At 37.6% G+C, this 22,738-nt stretch overlaps 3 protein-coding genes across 3 annotated transcripts in view; 2 read left to right on the top strand and 1 right to left on the bottom strand.

Moving 5' to 3' along the window:
* The window catches only part of LOC133522778 (Kv channel-interacting protein 4-like), a gene marked incomplete at its 5' end in the record, with an annotated part of 183,026 nt that extends 174,389 nt beyond the window's left edge, over positions 1–8,637 (top strand). Inside the window, 3 exons of the mRNA XM_061858229.1 lie at positions 5,615–5,688; positions 5,818–6,030; positions 8,181–8,637. Coding sequence (XP_061714213.1) covers positions 5,615–5,688; positions 5,818–6,030; positions 8,181–8,291 — 398 coding nt within the window. The remainder of the gene's footprint in view (positions 1–5,614; positions 5,689–5,817; positions 6,031–8,180) is intronic.
* LOC133522762 (small ubiquitin-related modifier 3) lies at positions 187–2,981 on the top strand. Its single transcript, XM_061858204.1, has 3 exons — positions 187–350; positions 511–627; positions 2,460–2,981. Exons 1-3 carry the CDS (start codon positions 333–335, stop codon positions 2,595–2,597), a joined length of 273 nt encoding a protein of 90 aa, XP_061714188.1. The 5' UTR covers positions 187–332; the 3' UTR covers positions 2,598–2,981.
* Positions 8,638–13,930: 5,293 nt separating the features above from the next.
* Positions 13,931–19,331, bottom strand: LOC133522761 (delta(14)-sterol reductase TM7SF2). Its single transcript, XM_061858203.1, has 3 exons — positions 17,634–19,331; positions 17,025–17,451; positions 13,931–16,333 (listed from the first exon to the last, which is right to left on the bottom strand). The coding sequence occupies exons 1-3, from the start codon at positions 18,894–18,896 to the stop codon at positions 16,047–16,049; spliced, it is 1,977 nt and encodes a 658-aa protein (XP_061714187.1). The 5' UTR covers positions 18,897–19,331; the 3' UTR covers positions 13,931–16,046.
* Positions 19,332–22,738: the final 3,407 nt, after the last annotated feature.

Raw genomic sequence — 22,738 nt, 5'->3', positions numbered from 1 at the left:
TTTAGACCACTATATATAAATAAATAAATGTACGTTTAAGAATAACCTATTGTTAAGTACTTAATTTTATTTTATTTTAATGTAACGCAACATCGACATTCAACATTTTTTAAGCTGAGCCGGGGCGCGAAATTCTGCCCGCCATTTGCGCCGTTATTACTGCGCATGTGTTGGCAGCACTGTGTCCTTTCCAAGCCACTCCGCCGCCATTGCCACCACGCCACCGGATCAGAAAATCTGTCATTAGTGCGTCTATTGTGCTAAAATCTTGGAAGTTGCTTTGCATTTTTCAGTTTAGTGTCAATAGTTTTGAAAAATACTTGGATCCTAAAATGGCTGACGAGAAAAAGGTAAGCAATCAGTTGTATTGTCAGATATTATTCACCTGTTATAACTTAATTTCACCGACATGGCGTTCTTTGTAAAATGTGGTTATCTCAAAATTTCCCATGACTTTTTTCTAGAAAAACTATTTCAATTGTCTAATACGTATCATTTTGTCATTTTCAGGGAGAAAGCGAACACATCAACTTGAAAGTGCTAGGTCAGGATAATGCTATTGTCCAGTTCAAAATCAAAAAACACACTCCCCTGCGGAAGTTGATGAATGCCTACTGTGATAGAGCAGTAAGTACATTAATTACTATATTTTTATATATATACTTCTCAAGCGTCAATCAAAGTTAAAACTCAAAACATATCAATCGTCATATCATAGGTCATGATTCCTAGAAAGGGGGTTTAGGGTCTTACAGCCAGCTTACAGTGAACTTTAACCTTACTTTACCTTGACCAAGCTTTTCAATATTAAACTAAATATACTAACTTATCATATCCTAATGCTGTTTTTATTACTTGTATTGTGATCAGTGATCACCAAAAGTCTTTAACTAGAAGGTATTATCTTCATTTAGCTGGATCTTCCCGTTAATAATATTCAGGGTATAAATATTGACAATATGACACAAATTTAAGATATTTGATGAATACATTTAATATTAACGGCAAAGCTATATAGACAGTGTGCCTTAGACAAACTGTAAAGGCTTATGCAAGTCTTAAGTTATGCTTCCATTGAATAATAAATACAGATATATATAGAGATAGAGTATGATACATACTCGAGTGCTTATATTGATACACCTATTAGCCAAAGAGTAGGATTTTAAAACCCAAATGGTTGTTAATATTGTAGTGTAAAAATGCCCAGGCCAATTTGAGAACTTTTTCTTGTGACCATTTTATTAGATCAGTAGATTAAAATCCTAACTAGTGATAAATAAAATGGGTACACATACACCATTACATTAAGTTCAGTTAATATTAAATTGAATAACACAAATTGTTGTGGGTATCTTATCCTAGGTCAGTAGTGGGCAAAGTACAGCCCGTGGGACAGCTCTGGCCTGTGAAAGGATTTTCGCCAATCAAAATACATTTTTGCTGCAATTCTGGCCCTCCACTTAAATTTGTTAATCTCTCTGGCCCCCCAAGAAGAACGTTTGCCCACCACTGTCCTAGATGTTGTAAATATTATAGAATAAATATAAGACTAGCAATGCACCACAGATATTTGGTTCTGTATTGAAGCCACAGATAGATTAGGGACAATTGTCCCACAATGCATGTCGCCAGCCATGTCGGATAAAGTACTGTCACATTCCTGGACTTCGCTTGACATGTCGGCCGACATTGCATACCTTACATATGATGTCACACTTGTTGTGGCACAATTGTCCCTGGTCTATCTGTGGCCGGAGAGATTTTGTTTTATATTCTGACCATGTGCAGGTTCTCACATATTAATAAGTAAACCATACATTTGATTTCTAATGTGTACAGAAAATATTGTGTAAATGTACAGTGAGCCAAGAAGAAAGTTGTTTTACCACTTTTCGACTATTACTTGACAAATAGTCAAAATGTGGTAAACCACTTTCTTGGCTGACTACTTGAATGAGGTTCTGCAAAATAATGGAATACTCATTTAACTCTTTTTAATTTTTCCCTTTTGTAATGATAGAAAATGCCGAGAGCTACAGGATAGTAGTGTAGGAAAGTAAAGGTATATATATCATTTTGCTACACTATAGCCATGCTAAAGTGTCCTAGTGACAATTCATGGTCACACCTCTCTGGGCTGTAGAGAATAAGTAGAATAACCCCCCTTATTCATAAAACTACAAGCCTTTTAGTTACATTATGTTTTATCTCTTTCATACAAATACATAGATCAAAATTATTCATAGCTCATTCATTTTAATGCGTTTATAGGCTGAAAATATAAATTGGTGTCAAAATGTATCATTGAGGCTTGTCTGAGATTCCTTGAAGACTTGTAACATTAAATATTACCCCAATCCAAGGTCAGGGCCTCTGATATTCTAGGCTCAGTGTACTACTTAATATACCCGCGGTAAATTAAACATTTTCTAAAATTTAAAATCTATTTTTTACAGGGATTATCAATGCAAGTGGTGCGGTTCAGATTTGACGGGCAGCCAATCAACGAGAATGACACACCAACGTCACTGGAGATGGAGGAGGGTGACACAATAGAGGTTTATCAGCAGCAGACTGGCGGGAGCCTAGTGTAATTAGCTACTTAAGGACTTTCCATCTCTGTCGGAAGAATGTCACGGTGTACCCTTCTCAAACCTAACATAAGTTTATTTTTAAATAACATCATTTGTATCTATATGACGAAAATTTCGTATTACACAATTCTTTTACCGAACTTTTTGTACGGGATTGTCTGCGAAGTTATCGCTTTAATTAAGATGGATAAGGTAAACCAATGGTAGGTAACTTCGATATTCCATGTGATAAGTTTTAGTTTGTCTCTACATAATAGGCCAATATTTTTTGATTGCAAGGCACTAAAGCGTCAAGGAGTTCGTTATGTGTAATTTATTGGATTTGTGTCCATAACAAGTGTCAGGTCTATAACCTATTTGAAATAAAGTAAATGTAAGAATTTGTTTTAGTGTTTTATTCAGTACCAACTGTTTACCAATGTAATAAATGCTGTATAATTCTTCACAAGATTGCACTCAACATATTGTGAGCGATAGAGAGACTCCGCGATCTAACATAGGAACCGAGAGACATGGAATTATTTTCAAAATTTCTAGTATTTTTGTATTATGAGGAACGAATTATTCCATTTCCAAAATAGACTTTCTTTTGATATTTCGGAATACAGTTTTTGTATTTTCCGCAACTCACGACTAGTTGTGATTAAAAAAACTAAGGCTTCTACAGACGTTATTGCAAATCGCATGCGATTATCGGTGACGTTTGGAGTTACCATAATTAGATTAGTCATCAAGACGAGTACAAACTTGCTGTTATCAGGGCGTGGTCTTGAGCAATGAATTGCATCATAAAATGAAATTTACAATGAGGTTGGTAGCTGTCAAAGGTTTTGATAGATGGCGCAAGCATAGGTTTTACCTGTCTATAATTTTATTCTGAGATTTGGGCTAGCATCCAGGCTATAAAAAAAAAAAACAATTAACACTAATCGTAGGATTGACAGGTAAAACCTATGCTGGCGCCATCTGTAAAATACTTCGACTAGCCAATCCTATTGACAAATTCCGCTGTAACCACATCTTCCAGAACAATTTGTTGTCATGGCAGTAAGTACAATCAAGGTTTCTTGCATTTAGAAAATGTCACACACTCCATCAACAAGCTACTACACAACGCTCTAAGTGCTATTAATCTAATACCGTTCGAGAAATGGGCCCCAGGTGGTCTGATGACAATATTAGGTAAGTATTAAGTAATGAGAAGTTATATGTACTTACTCAGTTCATCTGTTTTTTTTTTTTTTTTCATAAAATGTAATTAATAGCGTAACACGGACAGTATATTTTAATCCACCAATTATCAAACAATTTGACATATCAATCACATACGAAGATTTTATAAGCAAGGTTGCTCCCATCATTCTCTTAATTTCCAAAAAACCTAAGGCCGAGACCTAGTTGCTGTGTGACACCGGTTTATTGTATCCGCACCTAATAGCACGGAACCCTACTTTAAAACTTAAAAACCCATTATAATAAGGTAAGAAATGGTGTGAACTGCTGAAAATTAATGACATAAAATGTGGACGAAATGTACAAATAAATTAAAATTTAATCATAGTACCTAAGTATACATATCGCAAAAGTAAAGCTAACTAGTCAGTAAATAACGAATTTATCCAACTTGTATTTACTACGAAAGGGTACCCTATTATAGTTTCTATTTTTCTCCGTGAGCTTCTACGGATTATCGTCTTATCTATTGTTAAAAACCGCAAAGGCGCGTGCCACTATGAAAAAATGGTCAAGCCGCATAGGTAGCGTTTATTGAATTACTACTCTATTGAGCACGGAATAAGATTCATTATGAACTAATACAGAATTCTAACAGAATAGCTGTCTGATCTCCATTGGTGCGTCTAAGGTAGGCGACTAAACGCTCTCAAACCAGCTTAACTTGTGACACTGCGATCCGAAACAAAGATACGTATTCGAAGACCTCGCTTGCACTGGTAATGAGAGCGCACGGCTAGCTAGCGCCAAGGAAGCAATGTTATGTTTCTCGAGGAGCAGGTAAAAAACAGGGCCGGATTTTCACACAAATATATTTTTGGGTGGTTTTACGAAATAACGCTAACTCTTCAGACTTCTAACAAACTGACACTGTTTGTATGGTTTGCTTGAAAGAGTTAGCGTGATTTGACTCTAAACGATATGCATATTTTATTTATTTATTTTATGTATATGTTACTTATTTTTTTGTTGACTCATAATATAAATTTGTATACTTCAATGTTTTACTAAATGTGTACTCTATTGTAAATAATATCTTTATTTTAGTGTACATAATTATAACATATAGGTCTATTTTAACATTAGTAGTACGGGATTGTTAAATGGATATACATATTTATTACTATTTTACCATTGTTTTATTGTTTATTTAAAATTAGCCTGTTTAAAGTTTAAAATTAGCAAACAACTGTTTAAACAGTTGATTATAAAAATGAGTATATCTCGTTATTATTGTAATTACACAAACCCCCAATTTATACCCACTAGTATGAGCGCTGGTGGCCTAGCGGTAAGAGCGTGCGACTTGCAATCCGGAGGTCGCGGGTTCAAACCCCGGCTCGTACCAATGAGTTTTTCGGAACTTACTTATGTACGAAATATCATTTGATATTTATTATTTCCCAGTCGCTTTTCGGTGAAGGAAATCATCGTGAGGAAACCGAACTAATCCCAACAAGGCCTAGTTTACCCTCTGGGTTGGAAGGTCAAATGGTAGTCGCTTTCGTAAAGAACTAGTGCCTACGCCAAATCTTGGAATTAGTTGTCAAGCAGACCCCAGGCTCCCATGAGCCGTGGCAATATGCCGGGACAACGCAAGGATTCTTCCTTACCCACTAGTATAATAATTAGGTATCTGTTGGTAATCAAGTACCTCACCTAATCGATACAATAAAATATACCTACTTCTTACTACCGATTTAAAGAATCACCAAAAAAAAAACAGTCTTAACAGTTTTTTTGTGATAATTCTATACATTTATTGTATTTTATCTTCTTTTCAGCTAACACGGCGCAGTACGCTCACTACGTTTTCAACACGCTGGACCAAGACAGAAGTGGCTTGTTAAGTTTTGAGGTAAGTTCAGTCGGGAAAATAGCTCGTTTGTTCGTTGTGCGAACTACTACCTGATTACCACTACTAACTGATTTACCAGTTACACAGACTATAAATACCTATTGGGTACATACATGTTTCTAATTACAGGAGTTCGTGACGGGCCTATCGGTGCTCTCAAGAGGTAGCTTAGAAGAGAAGTTGCGATGGACTTTCTCCCTATACGATATTAACGGAGACGGCTGCATCACTAAAGAGGAGATGACCGACATAGTGACGGCCATCTACGATCTGATGGGCCGGGTGGTGGAACCCTCTGTCGAGGATGACGTGGTACAGCAGAAGGTGGAGAGACTGTTTCAGGTGCGTTCTAATTATTTAAATGATTCTGGGCTATAGCCGCGAATATCGAAGTTCATCAATTGCGGGCATTTTTCTCTGTCACTCTAGGTAATTACGTCTTAGTGAGAGTAAAAGAAAAAGATTCCCGCGAATTTCAATTTTCATATGGCCGCCAATATTAGCAAAGTTGAAACAGTAGTAACAATTTGTCGGTGTTTGATAACACATAAACACGGTGTTTCACGAGGAACCCGAAAGATAATGTTTTCCTGATTATATTTAAAGACTACCTAGTTGGTTACTAAATTCTGTTACTGCAATAATCTTTATAAAATATACGAACGAAAGTTGATTAAACTATATATTAAAATGAAGTACACAAAATCAGGAATTACATATGACAATATCATTCAAAATGGACTCCTCTGGCCTTGACACAGGCCCTCAAACGACGAGGCCAGTCATCAATAGCGGCACGCACGATTGTCATGTCTAATTCCGTCACTGTCTTAACTGTGGCCCGCTTGAGGGAGTCAAGATTTGTGTGGGGTTTAGCACAGGCTTTCTCCTCAATAACCTGCCATATGGCATAATCCAGGGGGTTAAGGTCCGGGCTGGAGGACGGCCAGTCTTCGTGGGCAGTAAAGTCAATTTTGTTCCTTCGAAACCAGGCTTGAGTTGTTTTTGCCTTATGTGCAGGAGCCGAGTCCTGTTGAAAGACCCATGGCTGGTTTTGAAATAGGGTGTGGCTTAAGGGCTTCACTATTGGTTCGAGAACGGTTTCCTGGTAAACTTTGGCCCCAGTTTTCACACCTTATTCACAAAAATGAACCTGTGTTAGCCCTGAGTATGACACACCCAGCCAAATCATTACATAAGAGGGATGATGGCCTCGTTGCACTCTCGGAACAGCCGCAATCGCCTCTTGACTGTTTTTTGCATACACTCTGACATTCTGGCGGTTACAACATTCTTCGATGGTAATTTTTTTTAAATCTGTAAATAGTATTTTTCGGTGGCCTCAATAGCACGCGACTTGTCTCTAGCCTCATAGTCTTTAATCGTCCATTAAGCAAATTACCTTTTTGTCTGCGGTAAGCGTGTAGTCCAAGGTCTTCATTGATAACTTTTTTAGGGAGCTTCTCTTCACAGACATCTGTATTGCCAACAACTTTTGCTTCCGGACGGGGTTTCTTGCAATTCTCGCCTTCACTGCCTTTATTAGAGCTGGGGTCCGAACGGTGTGTGGTCTTCCAGACCTCTTGCGGTCATCGAAGCTCTGAGTACTATTGTATCTTATAATTGTGCGATAAACAAATTGTTTGTTGATTTTTAAGTTTTCAAGCAACTTCAAAATCATGTTTGGCGGGTGCCCACATTTGTGCAACGCAATTACTGCGATACGATTCTCTTTTAGGCACCAATTCATAATAGATACGACGAGATAAGCGTTATGTGTGGTATATAATTGTTAGCTCACAAATCCACCACATTATGTCATTTTTTATTTTTTCGGTAGCATTTGTTTTAACGGAAATAAAGAGGTTGCAAATCGAGTAACAGAACTTAGTAACCAACTAGGTAGAGTGTCGTATAAACTTTTCTGGAATTCGCCTAGTTTCAGAGTCAATGTCAATTGAAAAAAATACGATAATTCATTTTAAGTGACAGGTTTACTAATAACATTTAATTTTTATGTACAAATACATAAAAAAAAAACATTGGCGAAATTGACCTAAACTCATATAACATTTTTTTCTTCTTTTGGTCTCAGAAATGCGTGGTTAAAATCTTTCAGGTTCCTCGTGATGCACCGTATATTTTTTTTTTTAATTATCCAATTAAGGACATCCAAGTTCCAGTAATAGATCCCCAATAATGGATTACGGTGAGTCCTTAGATCCGAAGTACTATATTGAAATAAAAGTCGAGTACAAAGTTAGGCATCTAATTTAACGGTTTTTGGTGGTTGCCTTACATTTGACGAAGTACCATTATTAATCCGAGGGAAGAGAACTTCCGCCTCCTTTTCGACTCTCTCTCTCTCTCTCTCTCTCTCTCTCTCTCTCTCTCTCTCTCTCTATCTAAAGGTAATAAAACGTTTATAATAAAATAAACCACTTACAGTTGTGAGAAAATAGTCTTAACCCCATCGTGATAACATTTTACAGAAAATGGATCTAAACCGCGACGGTGTTGTGACATTGGACGAATTCCTGGACTGCTGCGTGCGCGACGAGGACATCTCGCGCTCCATGGGCGTGTTCGACAGCACCTTCTGACATCCTGCTGACGGCGCCGGCGCCTCCACAGCCGCGCGCCGCCGCGCCGCCCCGTGACAAAGGCCTTTGAGTGCCCCATTTCTACTCGGGGCTTAGGGCTTCTTTTAAAATAATCATTCAACGCGACTTTTAAGGATTACGAAACCAAACGCTGATATGCGTTACCATTGACGAACTGCGTGAACGCATTATTTGCTCCGGTACGCGAAATCCTTACTCGATACTTGCGTAACTGTTCTTGGGTCCGCTTTTTGTCTTAAATTACTGTTCTGACTGTGATCTGAAGTATTCAGTCATTTGATGTGTGTAAGGCGTGCGGAAAGCCTCAATAAACCTTGTCCCTCAATGTTTTAATTAAGGTACCTAGTTAGATCTATATCTGATGTTTAAGAATTGAGCCTAGGTGCTTAAATTTCACGCTGGTTTCATTTTCTTACCACCGTGAAATTAATGGACCAGTGATTGATGCCACTCGTGAATTGCCTTAGAAAGCTGGCCATGGTTTTGTCTTGCATGGTACAGATATAAGTTTACTAATTCTTATTAGGGACTAACACGTTCTTCTGTAGAAAACTAATTTATCGGGAAATATAATATTACATGCTTAACGAATCCGTAGGAACTTGGCTTTCATCCATGCCTTTTTTTACAAAACTGGCAATATATACGATGTCCCTTACAAAGCAACAGTGATCTGGTTGCCTGCCTGGTTGATAATTACAAGTGTATGTTTCTAGATACAATCGCAAATTTCATAATCTTATCGTACCTCCTTTTCCACGTGAATTGCAATGCATTGCATGCCTCAAGATTCGCAGCTTATCTTATAAATCTTATAATGTAGATTTCAATAATAATATATCTTAGTCTGTCAAACCTAAAGTTTTAATGTTGGGCACACTTTAGATATAGAGCCCCGGCCTCGGTAAAAATGTTGACCAACTTAAATTAAGTCAAGTCCTTCATAGGACACGGGGTGCCACAGTTCAGACGAATAAAACTGAGGCGATTGATAGCTATAGGTCCTTCCGGTCCGGTCCTTTAGGTATCGAACCGCTCTGTAATTGTGTAGGTATGTTTCGCAAAAATTATAAGTACCAGAATTATTAGTACAAGATGCGCCTGAAAGGTGGCAGTCTGTATTTCCTTATATATTAGCTACTTTAAAGCTGGGTAATTCCACGAGACTGTAACGTCAGTTACCAATTCTTTCGTGTGTTTTTACATTAATTAAGCAGATTTAAGTAAGGTCCGTGGTAAGGTCCGTTAGGTTATCAATAAGCCTGTCTGATTTCACTGACGTAGTAGGGTACTCCCCTGACGTGGCAAGGTGAACGAGCAGGGCCCGGGTCGGTCGTCGGGACGTCTCGGGAAGCGCCGAGGTCAGCTGGTGGGTGGATCGAGGAAGACTCTGGCTGGCTTCCTTCTCTGCGGCTACTGGAAGAGCTCTGGATAGGGCATCAGGAATAACATTGTCCACACCTCTACGATGCTTAAATTCAAGGTTAAACGAGGACAATCTTACACCCCAGCGAGCTAACCTACCTGTCGGATTCTTCAGGGACAGGAACCATTTCAAGGCAAAAATCGACTGGTTGAAATCGACCACCATGCCTGGGAAACTTTAGCTGAAGACCGTGATGGATGGCGCAAGCGTGTTGTGGAGGGGAGAAAGCTATGCGACCAAGCCTGGTTTACTACGTTAGATAGCAGAAGGTGTCGCAGAAAGCAAATCGGGACTGGAACCTCAGGTGGCATGAGCTTTTTCTGCCAAAAATGTGGGAGGTCGTGCCGCTCACGCATCGGCCTCCACAGTCACCAAACCCGCTGTCTAAACAGCAATGCTTAAATCGTCTGCAATAGACGCAAAGGCCTGTGATGACCTGTAGGGCTACACCAGACATACAGACAATTAAATTTGCTTAATTAATGTAAGAACACACGAAAGAATTGGTAACTGACGTTACAGTCTCGTGGAATTACCCAGCTTCTGTTTTCGAAACTGTAGATTGCCTTTAAAAAGTCAGCGATAAACTGATCACAAAACATTTGAGATTTTTCTGAGAGGAATTACCAATTTCGTGACTGCAAGTCCAAACTTATTTCAACTATCAATCTCAATTCTTATCTAAATTTCTCTAAAACTATTGTAATGTATTTCATTACATTATTGTATTGTAAGCATTGCCACATTTCGTCTATAGTTGGCTTTAGTCTGTCATATCTAAAAAAACTCGTTTAAAACTTCCCCTCTTATTTAAATTGTTCCGGCCATTTTTAATAGTGTTTAGCATTAAATACCTGTTTAAGATGTTTCATAGTCTATCTACCCATCATTCAAATATTTATCACATCGACTGGTGTTAACACAGTAAATGTTTCGATCCTAAATATGTGATGTGTGTCTATGTTGTTTGTGGACTATTAAATATTTACTTACACGTTTTACTCACTAGATGGCCTAACTAATCAGTATAATATTGTCGCTATATGTGGAATTTACATTTAAAAAAACATTTCAGTCTATAAAACAGGTCACAAACACTGCCATAAAATAAAAATAGAAAAAATCACAGTGGTATTTTATTTATCTTTTCTTGTGGCGACAATAATTTGATATCTATCGATTATGATTATTTTTGTGATTAGTCTTGAAATCCAAAGCTAAAATATTTCAATCTCAGTTACAAAGGGCAATAAAATATTTTCAGAACCATAACCTGTTTAAAAATTAAAGGAAAATATTTTCTATGTAATTATCAAACATGTAAATATTAATGTATATAAATTATTGTACTTATAGAATTAATGTGTATATTTTCATAGTGAATGTTAAATGGAACCAAATAACTAGAATGCATATTTAAAAACTTGTATCAGAATAACTGAGTGTGCATGTTATGCAAATAAATTGCTTAAAATAAAAATAAAATACGATATAATGTGATTAACAAGTGATGAAAAAGTACTGTAAAAATATTGTATTTTGATTTAACATGAGAGATATAACAGAATGGCCGTCATTTTAAAATAGATCTGTAAACACGGTGTATATTTTCGAACATAAAAAAGTAAAACATTGGTCGAGCTTACATAGATAAGTGGTTTATGTACCTATACGTCTTCCTAAAAAAATAGCTACGACGTTGTGTTTCCATAAATAAAACAGGGCAATACCTTTTTTTTAGGCATTTGCCTAATGAATTCAGTTCAGAATTACAGTAGAGTACTACGAAGCATTCTGTTATGGAATATTTTATGTAATATTATTTTTTTATGGCCCAAAGTTGGCCAATAGGCAAAGTTGGTATTGTGCCCAACATTGCCACACGGTGACATTGAAGATAGGTTTGATAATGTGTGTAACGGACTTTATTTGTATTTGTTATTTATACTTATTCCTTTTTTTATTACTGTTGAATACCACGAGCCGTCATGAATTTTGACTCATGTTAAGTTTTAAACAGAAATAATAGATAAGAATTCAAATAAAGTCTTATGATATTTAAAAATAGATATTTATTAGATAGAGTTTACCTAATTATTCCAAGTAATCAATTGTACCTATAACGTTTTCTTTCTTTAGCCATTGATGACAGGCCATTTAATTTTGTTTATTTTTGTTTTGTAAAGTATAATACTGTTAAATAGTATCTATGTGACCTAGACATCCCTCAATTCATCTAAGATGCATATATAATAATATTACCAGAAGTACATATAAGTATAAATCCTACCTAACTTCATAAAATGCGACTTGAATAGCGCCTGAGCTGAGGACTAACCGCGAAAATCAAAACTTCGGTATAGGTATCCACTCTCTATCGCTCGTATTGTGCAAAAGTGATATAGAGGCATTATCTGCCTCTGCGAAATTTCGATATTCTCTGTAGGGCCTCTGAGCTCTATTCGTCGAGAGTCTCTAACTACATAGATAATACAATCCGTACCATAATCATTGGATTCATCACTCATATAGGGACCGTGCGCGTTGGAGGGTCTGCCATCTTGTGGCCTGAATCGTAACCAAAAACATGTACATTTACACGTCACGTGTTTTCTTGTGCATAGTAAGTGCTGCCATCTTGTGGGCTACATCGGAACAATAAACATCACATTTACGCCTCGCGCCAAAAATCTGACGGCTCCTGTGCTGCCTCCTACAGTTCATGCACGCTGCCTATACATACCGGGTAAATTTAAATTTTGTTTCGAATTGTAAGCTCAAGCGCAATTCAGTCGTATGGCTAAGAAGCTCATATCTAGGTCACGGCTTAGCACCCTTGCCACGGCCATCCTAGGTACCTATTATTAATATTATAACTAATTATTTTTCCTTTCACGCTCGGAATGGAATATAATGTATAAAATCCGTATGCAGGAAGTGCAGGTTGCAAGTGTGTCTTGAGTAGTTTCTTTATGGCCCGTACTATTATTTTTTTCGTGATAGTGAGATGATAAATGTTATTAAAATTCAGTAGCAGTGACTGACTCTCATGTCTTTAAAGCCCCACAAGGCTCAAGAGTAGGTACTTACACTCTAAATCACTCACAAACAATTTTGATATATTTCGCTTGTTCAGGTCTCCTACTTTGCTCCCTTATATAACAAATAGATAGTAATTTACGTACCTATAATAATTGCTACGACGCCTATGACAAAACGAAATCTAACATCTTCTACCTACCTAGTTTCTTATTAATTTATAGGTATCCCGTCTAATCTAAGAAACAAACACATTTTACTTGCGCAATGCCAATTGTTATTCGAATCATTTAGTTTAGTAGGTATATTTAAAAGTATTTCTATCACTGATCCCTTCAGAATTAAAGTGCCAAAGCCAAGAAAAATTGTTGTGATGTGTTGATGTGTAATGAGTCTATGTTAAAGCTAGCATATTTTAAATTTTGTTGCGAAATCGTTATCAACTTTTGGCACTGCGAGGAATTGAGACTTCAGAAAAATCATTGCAACAGTATCAGAACATAGGCCTACAAAGAAATTATGTGACAAGATTGCGTTAGTTTTCAATCCCACAACCTAGAACCAGCGATTGGTGTTAGTTACTTTAGCGTAGTTAGTGCTATCGTCCTATTACGTAAGACACTTCTTATTACAGCCATATCTGTATCAGTCTGTATGTCATCGAATGATGTTCTGAATAATTTTGTTCTACAGTATTAGAAGCCCGGTTACTTGATGTATATTCGTCTCTACGCTCTTAATATTCTTACTTAACTTACTCTTAATATTCGGGAGTCGATTATTAATTTCACGGTCATATTTAGTTCTGTGACAGAAACGTCGAAATATACTACATATCAATAACATGCTATACATATATATGTTGAACAAAGGTTTTTATTAGTTACCATCTATATTTGATTAACATATGTAATTGTTTGATATTGGGCTGCTATCCTAATATATGGCATTTCTTTCAGCATCACTGAACCATTGAATTAATTCGTATAAGTAAGGCAGTGTGAGATACATTTTAGAAATGAAATCTGTAATGTTAGATATTTGAATATTGAATTGTTTATTTACAAATTTTATGTGTATTTTATAGAAAAATAAATGAATGTGAAGTAATCGTTTTTTAAATATACCCTAACCCGTAAAAACAAATTCCAAATTACTTTGTACAATCGTTTATTAATTATTAACACAAAAATTCACACGACTAAGGAAATACAGTAATATAAAAGTAAATTACCTAAAGAAACAGAATCCTGCTTGTTTATTCTAGATGAATTACGACACATACCAAAAAGATAAAAAATAAACTTAACCGTCCGATTTTTTCAATAGGTATGCAGATGGATACAGGGTACATTCATGTATAGGTAAAATTATGCTACGCTATGCATTTCTAGCACTTGTATAAACAATGTGTTATGTATATGTATTTATTTCTTGTACGTATAACAAATAAGTGATATGTTATATCCTATACGTAATTATTATTAGATGTTGGGTCACTTTGAACGCAATTGCATTATAATGCATGTTACACATCTTGTAAGACCTTAAATTAATTATAACATGCGATCCAAGTGAGCCAGTACAAGTGTATGATAACTGTATTCACTACAACATTAATGTGTGGTAACAGAAATCATACTAAAAAATTATAACAACCCTAGTGTTATGAACTAAATTACTCTCTTAGTAAAAATTTATAGACAATTTAAGTATAATTTGATCCGTGGGGGTTCAAGGCGGAACCGTTACTTTAAATCAATTTTGAGTATTAAAATATTTTTTCACCACACCAACTGGTAAAGGCCCTCTTGATTGTTCAAAACGAATGAGAAAGTTGCATTTTATCCACATGTGGGGCAAAGTATAATGAGATGCATATTTTGAGCTGTTTCCCTATGTTAGCTGGTAGAATTGACTTTTAAATGATGATTTATAATGATATTTTTTTTATTACGTTTATTTGAATTTGATTTTATTTGGTATTTCATAGTTAGTATTTTCCTCACGTTGGCGTGGTGAAAATGTTTGTGATTCACTCGGAGGCAAAGATTGTTCAACCTTCGTGCCTTGCTTTGTTTAACCCTCGCAACGCTCAAGATTACGCGACGCTCGGGTATCAATATTAGCACGAGTGGTTAAACAACAACTTTGCCCCCTTGTAAAATAAACAACTAACTAATAATGTCTTCACTCTTAACATAGTTTACAAGTTTTACAACACTTTATAAGTATGTTGTAATGTGAAGACACCAACCAAAATGCTTAACATTCGTTTCTTAAGTTGACATGAAAAGTGCATTTATATCGTCCCAATTACGATTATAAGTTTTTGCTTTTGAAGCAGTCTTGAGGCACAATGGCTGGTATCGTATTTATACAATATCAACTAATAATACTTATAGCTAATGCAACTATGTTAGTTGGCATAGAAAACAAGATCACTGAACAAAATAATGCGTTTTAATTAGAGATAGTAATACAACAATGAAATAATAAATGCAGTAAGTTAAGATTCGAATACAAGAGATATTGGGCATTTGAGCAGTAATGCAGGCAATGACAACTGCCACTGCAACCGCTGCTGTCGTAAGCTGACAAGTGAAGGAAGACATTAGATAGAGTATCTAAAAGTGTTTAACGTCCAAGAAAGTAATTGTAAATAACACTAACATATATACACACCAGCAATTCATAGTAAAAATAAGATTCTTAAAGATTAGAATAGATGTAATCCCTCTATCAATATCAAATATATATTAATAAAGGCATTAACATGATTACAATAATTAAAAAAAGAACATTGATAATTTGATCTTATTGCTTTGGATATACTATCAAACTAATTAAATCTATTTAAAAGCACATGACAGAAATATTATTCAATACTGAAAATGAGATTGTCAATTATAAAATAAAGTTAAATATTTAAGAGAGCTAAGTCATATTCGAAAAACGGTGGTCTAGAATGGCAAAATTTTGCTAAGCATTGAGCATGCATTAAAGTATGTCTTTAATACAACTTATTTTATTACTCCTAATCCAGCTTATAAATAGACTAAAACTACAAAAACATAAAATTAAAATATATCATAATCAATTGCTTGTGATGGATATACCAAAATTGATTTACAAATTTCATTTACTATGACAAATTCATACTAAAATAAAAGTAAAAAATCTATTAAGATACCTTTTAAATTAGTAAAAGGTCATGTCAATTTTTAAATAAAAAAAACTTATATTGGTAACTATAATACTTGTATGTATTACAGAATCTTAGGCAAAATGGCAGAGGGTACTTTATTGCAATATCTTTGCCAGGCCGTGCCATAGCGTCTCTGGCATCTGCTGTGGTCCCTCCAAGCTCTGTGCAGTAGCATTAATATTGTCAGAAGAGCCGGTGCAGCAGCCAAATAATGCTGGGATACTATACCAGGGATTGCTAGTGCTATGTGGATAAGGATGTCACCTAAATAGTTGGGATGGCGAAGGATGCCCCATGTACTAGAGATGAGTAGCTTCTTCCCATGGAAAGTAGGCATCGAGTCTAGATCTGAAATTATATACAAAAAATATATAAATAGGCATATTTGCTTTGATAAAGTCACCAAATGGTAACATAATTCATAAGCTTTTATTTTTAACTGTCAACCCCCCACATTGTGTTATCAGAGCATCAAGTTAATCCATGAATAAAAATAATGTGACCCAAATCACATTAATAGCATATGGCAATTTGAAATTTTTTGTAACATAAGAATATACATATACCCTTTTTCTGAATTTGGTTGAATATTGGTTATAATATTTATTGGTAAGTACGTGCGGACTTGCAATCCGGAGGTCGCGTGTTCAAACCCCGGCTTGTACCAATGAGTTTTATGGAACTTATTTACAAAATATAATTTAATATTTACCAGTCGCTTTTCGGTGAAGGAAAACATCGTGAGGAAACCGGACTAATCCCAACAGGGCCTAGTTTACCCTCTGGGTTAGAAGGTCAGATGGCAGTCGCTTTCATAAAAACTAGTGCCTACGCCAAATCTTGGGATTAGTTGTCAAGCAGACCCCAGGCTCCCATGAGCCGTGGCAAAATACCGGGACAACGTGAGGAAGAAGAAAATGACAGCAATTGCCTTAATGTCGGTAGAACCACAAAATAAATATACATACATAATACAAATATAACATGTAATCGTAACATGCAAAAATATTGTAATATAAAATTCATATATAAAACTTACGTGTCAGACTTGGTTGCAGAGGGTTCTTCCTGAATTCATGCTTTATGTTGTTGCTTATCAGCATCAAAAGGAAACCAATTATGTAGATGGCAGCAGCGGAAATTAGGATGTTGTTTGACAGAGTTATGTTAGCATCGGCTACAAATTTTGAGATGGTTGTGAAGTAAAATGGATATAGAGCACTGGAAACTATTTGGTAGTAGCCCAAGCCCTCGGAATGCCAGAAGAAAGTGGTAGTGACTCGGTATTCCCTCATTATGAAGTTTAACAAGTAGTAGATTTGCATCATTGAATACAGAATGGTAGTCGGCTGTAGTTGCAATTTTGTCCAAATTTCATAGTAATTTTGTGGAGTTAAAATAAATTCTTCATTTTCTTTAGTCTGTAGATGAAAGCCTTGCTTGAAGATTAGCACTGAAAGAATCAGCTGAAAGTGAAAATACATAAATCAATACATAATTTACAAACTTGGATACAAAAAGTAGAACAAGCCTATCAGATAGGCTTTGAAGTTAATGCATATAAACATTAGAGCAACATTCCTGCATATAAATGCTCTATAATTTATTCATTATGATAGAAGGTAGATAGAATATATCTGATACTTACCGCACTTATATTGGAGATCCTTGAAACCCAAATCTTGACATCCAGCTTCTTAATGAATGGATGTATCTCTCTTCCCATCCAAAAATCATAAAGAGTATATCCTGTGTTTCCATATGGGTTTAAGTTTGCACTTTTACGGCTTTTCAAAAACAGCACCACAGATAGAATCAAGGCAAATATATATGCAGTAACCGCCAGTTTCAAGTAATCTTGCAAAATTGTGTCACTGTTGATAATTTGAAAGAAATCAAAGGTGAAAAGTGTTATGATGGTAAATATGCTCGAGAAGAAGGCATTGAAACAGTATTTGTTATTGGAATCATCCATTCTGTCAACTTTTGGACCTAAAATTGGCAGCAGAGCCCAAAGTGCTTGTATAACTACCTGGTCTAGGTAGACAAGTACAGATTTTAAACTGAACCATAGGGAGAGATTCTTCAACGCAGGCCAGTTTTTCAGAGGTTGGATTGTGCATACCTTTGTGCAAGATATCAAAATAGACAAAACAGTCAATGGTAACAGTAGAATCAGTATGGCTGATCCAATTCTTCCTCCAAACTCCCATTTACTTCCTTGCCCAAGTCTGCTCACACTTTCTCTCAAAGGAGTTGCTAATCTCCTAGTCACTGATTTAGATTTCTCTCTCATGTACTCTTCTTCTGAATTTTCACCTTCAGAAAATGTGTCAATCGACTGGCTGACGGATTTGCTGAGTGATTTACTGACGGACTTGCTAAGGCTACGTCTGATGTCTGCTCCATTGATACTGGATTCCCGCAGCCTACTAGATCGACGAGGCGCAACTTCCTCAACCGGTTTCCGGTTTCTAAGACCGTAAACATCTTTCGACAGCTCACTTTCCAATCCGTTTAATGTTAAGTCAACAGTAAACGCTGGAGTGTAATCTTTGATGGAATATTCTGAGCGCCGCGTACGGACGCTACGATAAGTTTCTTTGGTTGCACTAATATCCTGCAGTTTAATTTCCACGTCTGATACTGTAGGTCGCTTCACTGGTGATTTTGGAACAGTTTCGGTCGCTTCTTTTGTTGACCTCGATGGAGATTTTCGCGCGGGAAACTTCGGCCCTGGTTTGCGACTTGGAGATTTGCGCGCGGGTGATTTGCGGGAGGGCGACCTAGTGGGAGGCGAGCTTTTACGTCCTCTAGCAGGCGATCGAGGTGGCGAAACTCCTTTCCGACCTCGCGGTGGACTGGAATCTACCATAGACGGCCTAACTCGGCCGCTTCTCGTAGACATCATAGTAGCATTCAATTAGAATATTACACAATGGTGTTTTCTTCTTCCTGCATCTAAAATTATCCTGGCACTGTCACCACACACGATGCCATTAGCGGTTAGGTACACTTTAAAGTCATCGAATTTCATGCAATTCGATAGTTTTTCAAAAAATGTTAGCAGGTCAACGCACAACAAAAGTCACAACACAACAATTTTCATTCACGCACACGCTTCTACTTTTCACACTACACGCCACACATTCAACGTCAACGTCAACGACGCTAGAATGAATTCAAAATGCGGTCCGTGATTGGCTAAAAATAGTTGCCGCCGCTTTAAACCGGAAATCGTAGTAATCCATCTCGGTCTGGCAATGTAGAACGAAAGAGAAAAAAATATAATTGACACAGTGTACCAACACAACGCACAAACGATATATTGCCATAACAAAATTTATTAGATGATTATTTTTCCAACTGACGGCATTTAGGCAGAATACTGAAATTAAATACATTACTTACAATATTTGTACTTTATATTATTTACTCTGGCTTTTTCTACTGCAAAGTGGGTACTTTGCAGTAGAAAAAGGCGGCAAATTCAAAAATGTAGGTGCGAAGAGTTGACCACCCATATAGAGTCTATGCGGAAAGAGCATTAAGAGTCGTGGAATGTATGGGACCCTTGGATTTGCTCATATATTTATGAACTCGACTGTATGTAACAGTCGAGTTCATAAATATATGAGCAAATCCAAGGCTTCAAAAATAAATGAGCATTCAAGAGTACATATGCATCTGAACATATTAACCAATCAAACATATGTACACATATCACCTGTCATATTAATCTGAGCAAGTATCACAATAATATTGACATTCAACACAAGCCTTACTGTGGGACTTACAAGGAAGGGTACCCAATTAACTGTCCGACTCCGATTTGATTCATTTTGATATATGTTATAGAGTAGTCTAAAATAACGGACACGTATTTTTTTTAGCTGCCCAAACTCAACCTATTGGGAGAAATTGTCCTCCAAAGTACTAAAAAGTTACTAAATCTTCTAACTCCTATAGGGACCGTGCGCGTTGGAGGGTCTGCCATCTTGAGGTCTGAATCGGAACCATAAACAGGCACATTTACACGTCAAGTGTTTTCTTGTGCATAGTAGGTTCTGCCATCTTGTGGGCTACATCGGAACAAAAAACATCACATTTACGCCTCGCGCCAAAAATCTGACAGCTCCTGTGCTGCCTCCTATAGTTCATGCACGCTCCCTATAGAAAGTGATGCTCAAGCAACTTGCTAGTTAATGGCTTGTTTGAGTATTTGAGTACAGGAAAAAATAATGTACACGGTTTTTTTATATATGCTTAAACTCAAGTTTTTCTAAAAAAACACCCGTCTTTATGTGTAACTTTAGCGATAAGATATTATAAAACACCGAATTTCGATTTTTTTAGGAAAAAATGAGTTTTAGCCGATATAACAAAACACGTGCTCATTATTTTTTGCTGCTCTCAAACATATACTCAAACCAGCCATTAACTAGCAAGTTGCTTGAGTATCACTTTCTATAGGAGTTAGAAGATTTAGTAACTTTTTAGTACTTTGGAGAACAATTTCTCCCAATAGGTTGAGTTTGGGCAGCTACAAAAAAATACGTATCCGTTATTTTAGACTACTCTATAACATATATCAAAATGAATCAAATCGGAGTCGGACAGTTGGGTACCCTTCCTTGTTAGTCAATTTGTGTAATAATGTCCCATGATAATAATATAATATAAATAGGTAGTGAAAATGATAACAAGATCGCGTACGAAAGCGACACAACAAAGCGCACGACCACCACCCACGCCCGCGTCGTCCAGCTCCTCGCCATCGTCGTCAGGCGACGATTACGCTACTGCGCCTGACGCGAACAACAGTGAGTCGAGCAGTGACGAGCGCGGGCCGTCGCCCTCGCCAACACCACCACCAGCGCGACGAGGAAGGCGACCGCCCGCCCGCGGGACATCCTGCCCCGCCCAAGGCTCCCGCTGCCGGTGGTGCAGTGCGCCGCATGAAATGGACTCCATCGATAAATGAAAACGTCATGCGAGCGTACTATGGGGCTACAGAGGGGGGAAAAAAACTATCCGCATATCGTTCAAGAATACTGGCTCTTGAACCTACCATTACCGTGTCGGAGCAGCGATTATCGGATCAGGTGCGCGTCATTCAGCGGCTAAAGCGGTTGGATGACGCGACACTTGATCGGCTGCGCCAGGAGGCTCTCTCTGCTCGCACGGCCTCCACCTCGGTGCGGGATCTGCCTGCCACGTCGCCGGATCCGGTGCCCGCACCCGACCTGGCACCGGGGGCGCCGCCAGCTGATTTCAGTACCGACGAAGGGCACGTTGCGACTCAGAGCGTGAGTACACCTGTTAATGAGCAACTGAGGAGGACTTTGGAAGAGCCGATTACGCAGTATCGCGCCACAACCAATAGGGTTGTTTCCATCTACAAATCTCAGGGCAAAATTGTATCCCAATAAATTCTTTTGGATTATACTACTACTGGCCTTAGCGTCTGTTTCAGACGATCTATAGTGCAATGTCCGCAAAACATCTTTTTTGGTGACTGAAAAGACCGATGCGAGAGCGGTATACTCTGCCACAGAGCTGGCAAGGGAAGTTCGCGACGGACTGTGACGTTTCGCTACGGTGCCTTTTTTCCCTTTTGTCTGCTAGCGCCGCAAACCAGGCCTCTTCGCAGAACTTGCGACCATCTCCAACGCACTTGCGCCACTCCGCTCGCTTCTCCGCAAGCTTCTCCCAGTTTCGGTGCTCGATCTTAAAAGCTGCCATATCCCTCTTGGCGCAGTCTTTAAAGCGAAGCAATGGCCTTATAAGAACATGTTAAACTACTTTTAGGGGACCTGTAATGACCATATTTTTGTAAATATTGAATTTAAAATATCTTTTGGCACACGTCACGTGACCAAACTCGAAACGTCATTGAAGATTCTGATGACGTCACAACTCTCGGATTGACACTGTTGACAGTTAGGCGATAGACAATAAATGACAAATGTCAGTTGACAGTTCGTATCTTCTACGTGTGTATGTAGTTATGTGTCAAACCGTAAACTGTGACGTCACACAATTTTCAAAGAGCGTTTTGGGCGCGAAAGCACCTGTCAAAATATATTTTGTTAATTTAACATATTTAAAGCCGTTTTTAGTATAAAAGTTGAATTTTAGGGCATCTTTTAGTTAATATAGAACGTAATACAAGCGTTTCAAAAAATTGGAAACAACCCTATTCTAGGCCACGATTACCACGTCTGCCTATGAATAGACGCAATATTGCGCTAGTGGGAGCCCTAAACGCTGCTGCCCGTGGGAGCCCAATTGCTGGAGGGATTGCATTGTAAACCTTAGTACCAATGTAGTTAGGACATTTTTTTGCTTTAACGAGTCGTGTGTGCGGCAAGCTCAGCTCATGTCGCCGTCGGGTAATGGAACCGTGCGCATCAGCGTTGGTACGCAAGAGATGAATGTGTTTTCTGACGTACTTAGCCAGTTCTAAGATATAAAGACTGGGTACAGTTAAGATTTTGTGGTTTCTGAACAGGTCTTTTGCGGGATGATCCCAACTCACACCTGCGAAAATGCGCACTGCTCTTTTTTGGAGCCTGAATACTCGCTCGCGTTCCGCAGCCGAGCCCCAAAGGTCAATTCCATGTATTAAAATAGAGTTAAAATAACCGTAATAGGCCTTTTTTACGTTAGTAGAACTGAGGCACGGGCGCAGTCTGCTAAGAGCAAAGCAAGCAGAGGACAGTCGTTGACATACGGTGTCAATATGGGATG

This window comes from Cydia pomonella, chromosome 11 (assembly GCF_033807575.1).
Source record: "Cydia pomonella isolate Wapato2018A chromosome 11, ilCydPomo1, whole genome shotgun sequence".
In the NCBI taxonomy this organism is placed as follows: Eukaryota; Metazoa; Arthropoda; class Insecta; order Lepidoptera; family Tortricidae; genus Cydia; species Cydia pomonella.
This window is presented reverse-complemented; position numbering and strand designations above follow the sequence as displayed.

Excerpts from the sequence above, each read along its gene's own strand:
- LOC133522762 (XM_061858204.1), top strand. Across the intron at positions 628-2,459 it reads ATGCCTACTGTGATAGAGCA|GGATTATCAATGCAAGTGGT; the intron begins GTAAGTACATTA and ends TATTTTTTACAG.
- LOC133522761 (XM_061858203.1), bottom strand. The coding sequence starts at position 18,896 with ATGATGTCTACGAGAAGCGGCCGAGTTAGGCCGTCTATGGTAGATTCC. Across the intron at positions 17,452-17,633 it reads GGATCTCCAATATAAGTGCG|CTGATTCTTTCAGTGCTAAT; the intron begins GTAAGTATCAGA and ends TTTCACTTTCAG. Across the intron at positions 16,334-17,024 it reads TCTGCAACCAAGTCTGACAC|ATCTAGACTCGATGCCTACT; the intron begins GTAAGTTTTATA and ends ATATAATTTCAG.